The 6,236-nt window shown below is 43.3% G+C and overlaps 1 protein-coding gene and 1 non-coding gene across 2 annotated transcripts; one reads left to right on the forward strand and one right to left on the reverse strand.

The window, feature by feature from the left end:
* Nucleotides 1-496: 496 nt before the first annotated feature.
* TRNAW-CCA lies at nucleotides 497-568 on the forward strand. The gene has a single exon. It is a non-coding gene; the product is annotated as a tRNA-Trp (tRNA).
* A 3,323-nt stretch (nucleotides 569-3,891) lies between these two features.
* LOC125476677 lies at nucleotides 3,892-4,521 on the reverse strand. The gene has a single exon (XM_048583007.1). The coding sequence runs from the start codon at nucleotides 4,519-4,521 to the stop codon at nucleotides 3,892-3,894; it is 630 nt and encodes a 209-aa protein (XP_048438964.1).
* Between the last annotated feature and the right edge of the window lie 1,715 nt (nucleotides 4,522-6,236).

Genomic DNA, 6,236 nt, shown 5'->3' on the forward strand with positions numbered 1-6,236 from the left:
GAGTTTGTGTCTTTCTCTCTATGCTGTTGCAATAGTCACCAAGAGTGACAGTTTTTATGAGCATATCACACTGCACAAGCCATTCACCTAAGCTTGAAAGGTGTTCGTGTACGGAAGGCCACGATGTGGAGGATCACAAAGAGAGAAATTAGCCAAGTGTCGGCTCAACGTCAGTTGCGGGAGGTGAAGAAAAAGAGCTTGGGTTCTTGGAGAGTTTCGGGAGTTGATGAGGCTTAATGTCGATCTGGGTCTGAAGCTTGGGTCAGTTGGTGACCATTGTTGGTTGCTCTCTTTCTCTCAGCAAGAATGTGAGGATATGGGGTATTGGGGTTTTCTTGGAGAAGACGACTCAGTGGTTTCCAGCTGTTATGCGGTTGAGGCTCTGGCGGAAAGGCTCTCTAAACCCTTTTTATAGCGTGCTTAAAGAGTTGAAACAACGTCGCCCAGCAGATTTAAACTTAGGATTTTACATATTAATAAGAGATTATTAATAACCGGATCCGTGGCGCAATGGTAGCGCGTCTGACTCCAGATCAGAAGGTTGCGTGTTTGATTCACGTCGAGTTCAATACCCTGTACCGGTTTAATTTTTTTGTTATTTATTTTGGTTGGTACTATAAAAATAAGTAAAAACTCCCCACATTCTTTGTTTTCCCCAATTTCCATGATATAATTAGTTGCATTCTCCTAAATCTTTTAAATTGTTATTCTACAAGAATTAGTGTTTTACGATGCTATTTGATATATATATAAATAAAAATAAACACACACTTTCTAGAGAAGCACAAGCTAGACGATTTTTCAAAATTGTTCACTCTTATCAAAGATAATATGTTTTTAAATTTTAATTCTTGATATTCACGTTTGAATTTTAAATAGATTTTATGCTATCTTGTGTACTATATATAATTTTACATAAAACATCTAAAGAATATGACAAAAGTCTGTACTTGAGAAAGTTATGAACATTATTCGCCCTTAATATGTTTTTCTTTGGAAATAATTAGGACTCAAACTTTGAAAAATTGCCAATTCTCTTTAGGGTGCGTTTGTTTGGCCTCGTTAACTGGGACTGAACTGGATTGGACTACTTACTAATGTAGTTCTATGTTTGGTTTGTAACTTTGTATTGGGACTAAATTAAAGGGGACTAAAGGATACTCACGTGGACTAGAGGCCTCGCTAGAAGTTCTTAGTGAAACCCTCCACAAACCACGGGACTCGCTAAGACCATCTCTGTTAGCCCCTTTCGCTTCACCCCTACTTTTTCTTCTTCGTTCCTACATCCTTTTTCATCTTCTTCCTCCTCTTTGCTTCGCCCCTTTGCGAGTTCTAGGCTTCGTTCTTTTGGATCTCGAATGAATTTGCTTCGATTTGCAGATCGTTGGGAGGAAATGGGCATCGTGGCAGCGATTTGCTTCGAGCATCGTCGTGACCGCTATGGATGCCAAACCCTTGCAAGCTTCAATTCCCAACGCTTCAGCCCACAACGCATCAAGGCCTCCAATAGCCACTCCCGATTTGGTCTCCCCTACCATTTCTAACATGCTGATAATTTTTTTCCGATCAAATCCTTGAAGAAAACTGCTCAATCCTCTCTAAGTTTCTTATTCTTCTGCAACCTCTGCCATCAGGTAAAGACAATTGCCTTTTTTTTTTCCCTTCAATTTTTTAATTTTTTCACATGGGTTGCTTGGTGCTATGTTGTTGCTCATTAGTGTCATAAAAAATTAGGAAATTCCAATGGAAAATAATCAAAATATATGGTTTTCTAAAAAGAGAGTAAATTGGGATTGTATATTGTGGATGCAAATTTCTGCCTTCTTGATCTTGGACAAAATTGCACCTACAAAACAATAACACCTTAGGTCAAGGCCAAGAGCCTCACGCACCCACGATGAATTGGGGGGGGGGGCTTTGGCCAAAGAACCTCCAATGCCAAAGTTAGAATTTAGAGAGAAAGTGTTTGGAGAGTTTTGGAGTTTTACAAGAGTGTGGAACTAGGTTTTTAGAGAAAAATGGGTAGTATTTATAGGGCATGGCCGGTCCTCTTTGGAGAAAAGGTGGCTGACCTTTGGGATGCCTTTTGTGTGCATTTTGTGGTTTAATGTGTGAGTTATTTGGCAATTAATGGATTAATTAGGTAATTAATCCATTAATTAGCCAATTAACACATTTTGGGAATGAATATTTTGGAGGTTATGTAATTTATGTGGAATATTTTGTAAGTTATGGAATGATAGCTAATTGATTAGCTAAAAGAGGGAAAAAAAGGTAAAAATATATGGAATGAAATAGGTTTTGGGAGTTACCTTGTAGAAGGGATTTGAGGAGATGGATTTTGAACTTGTTACCTATTTTGGGCACTCTTGACTCGGTTGATGGATGATTCTCCACTGCTCGCGTATAGGAAATTCGGTGTGTCTCAAGGGTAATTTTGTCCTCTTCACCTAAAAATCCACGTGTCACCTCTTGATTATTTTTGGCTCTACAAATGCCCCCACACCTGCTAAGCTGCTCGTAGGAAAGGGCAGCAGGTGTAGAGATCTTCTTGCTTTATGAAACTTAGGACTGCTTCTTATTTTGATGTAGATTTCCTTTTTAATATGAAATTAGATCTTTCTAGGAAAGGGAACTAAATTTCTCTCAAAGCCTATTTAAGTCCACCTTAAGTAGGTTGTTAAATCAACTTTAGAGAGCGATTTATTCTACCCTACAAGAGAGAGAAAGCGTAGAGGATATTTGTTCCCCCTCCCCTAGTAATCTTCTACACTTGCCCGTGCAAAGGACCGTCTTTCGTTGCTTTCTTTGTCTTCTCCATGCCACACCGATGTAAGAAAAATTTAATTCTCCTTGTCTTCTTCTTGGGAGGTGCTGCCACAAGGCAGCCGTCGGGGTGGTGCGGCATGTCGGCTGGTAGGGGCCAGAAGTCGGTCTTGTCATGGGCCAAGAAGGTGGTGTGGCAGGGGCCATTGCTTATGCTGCTCGGCTTGATTAAAACCAAGGATTGGCTCGGTATGGGCCGAGGAAGTGTCGTGGCATGGGCAACGGTTTGGGCTGCCATGTCTGGGCTGCTTGCGAAAAATGAGGAAACTGCTTGAATTTGATTTCTCAGCTGCCGTAGATGGAGCAGTCAAGGATAAAGTTGCTAAGATCAGAGCTGCTGAAGATGAAGTGTCAGATGAGTGAACTGTTAAATGCAAAAGTGGTTGCTGCCCATTGACTATTTGCTGCTTAATTGATCTTTAAGCATTTGATCTTTTAAGCTATGTGGCCTTCTCGCACTGGAGAGCTTACCCAGATGGGTGTCGGGGAATTAGTTTACCCTCTCGCACTGAAGAGTAATTAGTTTACCCTCTCGCACTGGAGAGCAATTAGTTTATCCCATCACACTGGAGAGTAGACTCATACGGGTATCGGGGAATTGGTTTACCTTCTCGCACTGTTTATCCTCTCGCATTGGAGAGCAGACCCATACGGGTGTCGGGGAATTGGTATACCCTCTTGCACTGGAGAGCAGACCTATACGGATGTCGGGGAATTGGTTTACCTTCTCGCATTGGAGAGCAATTAGTTTATCCTCTCGCATTGGAGAACAGACCCATAAAGGGTTTTTAGTAGCAGTTGAGCCAGGCTTATGAATAACTTCTTGAATCTTCATTGAGAATAAAAAAATAAATCAACTGTGCCGGAATGTAGAAACTGCATAACAAACTGGATAATCTTCAGCTTGTGAAGCCTTATTCGTCGAGCTGCTTAAGAATTCGAACTTATTTGGAAAAAAAAAAATCAAACGAGGTTTAGGGGATGATGAAGACTTCCCTTGCTTATGTAGGCCGTTTTGTTGACCTGTCAAGATACTCGTCACATCGGCCCTCATTTGTCAGCTTCTCAAGGTACTGCTTCCACTTCAGGCAGCCCTTGGTAGTGTGGCCTGGTCCTTGATGGAATGCGCAATACTTTGTATGATCCAGCTTGGTAAGATTGCCTTTCATGGGTGACAGCAGTTCTATTCTTGAGCTTGCAGAGAATTTGGCCGATTGGAACTGTGAACTTTGTGAATGTTTCGGGCGCTGAGTCTTCTCTGGTCCGGGAATGTTCCATGTGCTTCTTTTCTGACTCGTTTTTGTTAGACTGCTTAGCCTTGTCCCATAGTGCATGCTTTTCTGCCAAAGTATACGAAGCTGCTAGGGTCAGTTCTTCTCCCATGATCAAATTTTCAAATAAAGCATGTTCGGTAGGAAGCCCATTTCTGAATGCTGCTGTTGCTATATCTTCGTTGCAGCCAACAATCTTGGCTTTCTCTGCTTTGAACCTCTTGACATAATCATGAATTGTCTCCCAAGGGTCTTTTACAATGCTGAAGAGATGGTCGGATGTTCTTTTGATTGAGTGGTTAGCCGAATACTCCTTAGTGAAAACAAAGGAAAGTTCGTTGAAACTCCAGATTGATTGTGGCGGTAGAGTGTGAAACCAATCTTGCGCCTCGTCTTGTAGAGTTGTGGTAAAAATTTTGCACATAAACGCATTGTTGTTCCTGTAAAGGATTGTAGTACTGCGGTAGTGCTTGAGATGTCGATCTGGATCTTCGTCTTCTTTGTACGGAATGAAGTGAGGTATAGTGAACCCGCGAGGTGGATCTGTCTACTCGATCTCATTCGTGAATGGTGACATGCTTATGTTGGTCATGTCTCGTCGAAGCTCATCGTCAGCAGCCTCGTTACGTTGGAAATTACGCAATCGTTCTTTTAAGATCTTCTCAACTTCTTCTTGAATTTGCCTCTGTTGGGGCAGTGGAACTTTCGGTTGCCCCCGGTCGTGACCTATAGGTTTGGGCTGCTTTTCCCTATGCTCGACTCATTTATGTCGCGGCTGTGGTGCATGTGGCATGTTCCTGGCAGGCGAACGGGCTGCTCGTAGGCTACCGGTTGAACTTGAGTCTGATTGAGCGACTGCTTCTCTCCAACTGCTGTGCTGCCTACTCCAATGTGAGGTGGTAAATACTCCTTGCGAGCCTAGTTGTGAATGAACACTTCGCCTGGAAGGTTATCCATGTTAATAATTGGAGTGTGACCTCAACCGTGAACGTATGCTTGTCCATGGGCTTGATCAGGAATATACTCTCATCCGTACGCTAAGACGAGAATATATGCTATCCCAAGGACCCAAGCGGGAGGGTAAACTGCTAGAACGCTCAGAAATTGCTCGTTGATGGGCTGCTTGCCTGGACGCTGGTGGAGAGGTTCATCTGCCCTTGTCCTACTTCAGGACACCTCGTCCGGGGCATGTTAGATCTCGGTGTGTTGCAAGAGTTGATTCACCAAGGTTGTCTGTTGTGCAAGTGCGCTTGTCAACTCTATGACTTGTCGAGACAAGTGTTGTTCGCCATTTGGATTGGAAGAGCTTGGAAGGAATGTGCCTCCTTGAGCAGTGGAAATGTGGTAGGCAATGGGCGCAAGATTTAAGTTGGGAAATGTCAAATTCGCGAAGAAATGTGGTGAAAATGCCCCCGGCTTAATGGTAGGTCCGGATGGTTGGGATAGTCTTGGGCTGACTTGGGCTGTTTGGGAGGCCACGGGAGCAGGCTGGGCCATAAGAGTGGGCTGCTCGGTGGGAGCCATTAGAGTAGGCTGGGCTGCAGGAGTAAGCTGGGTTGCGAGAGCACGCTTGGCCATGAGAGCAGACTACTCAGTGCATGATGCATGCGAATGCGAGGCTTAAGCTCCGCTTGGCAATGCATTGGGCTCACGTTGGGCTTGGAGTGACATGGCTTGGGTTGTGGCCTTTGCAAGCTTGGATGGTATGGCTTGGGTCGTGGTAGTGGTGCCATGGACCTCACCATGGGTGGTGGCCGTGGTGGCCACCGCGGTGGTTGCCATGGTGGTGCCGCTCCACCTATGATTACATTTAGCCTCGTGGATCGCCGCGGTCCCATTTCTTGAATATTGGAATTTTCACTTGCAGAATTTTCTAAATCTCTAGCCATTGTATTTCTTTTTTACATTTTATCAAAGAATCTTTGCAAATAAAAAATTCTAATAATAAGAACGTACGAAAATATAAAAACGGACAAGAAAAAATAGAGAAAAACCTTTTATGCGAGAGTCTTCTACGAGTGTGTGTACTTCAACTCTCAATGAAAACACCAATTTGTGGATGCAAATTTCCGCCTTCTTGATCTTGGACAAAATTGCACCTACAAAACAATTAACACCTTAGGTCAAGGCCAAGAGTCT

This window comes from the organism of the source record quoted next, unplaced genomic scaffold (assembly GCF_019419815.1).
Source record: "Pyrus x bretschneideri cultivar Hongxiangsu unplaced genomic scaffold, Pyrus_bretschneideri_v1 Contig2, whole genome shotgun sequence".
In the NCBI taxonomy this organism is placed as follows: Eukaryota; Viridiplantae; Streptophyta; class Magnoliopsida; order Rosales; family Rosaceae; genus Pyrus; species Pyrus x bretschneideri.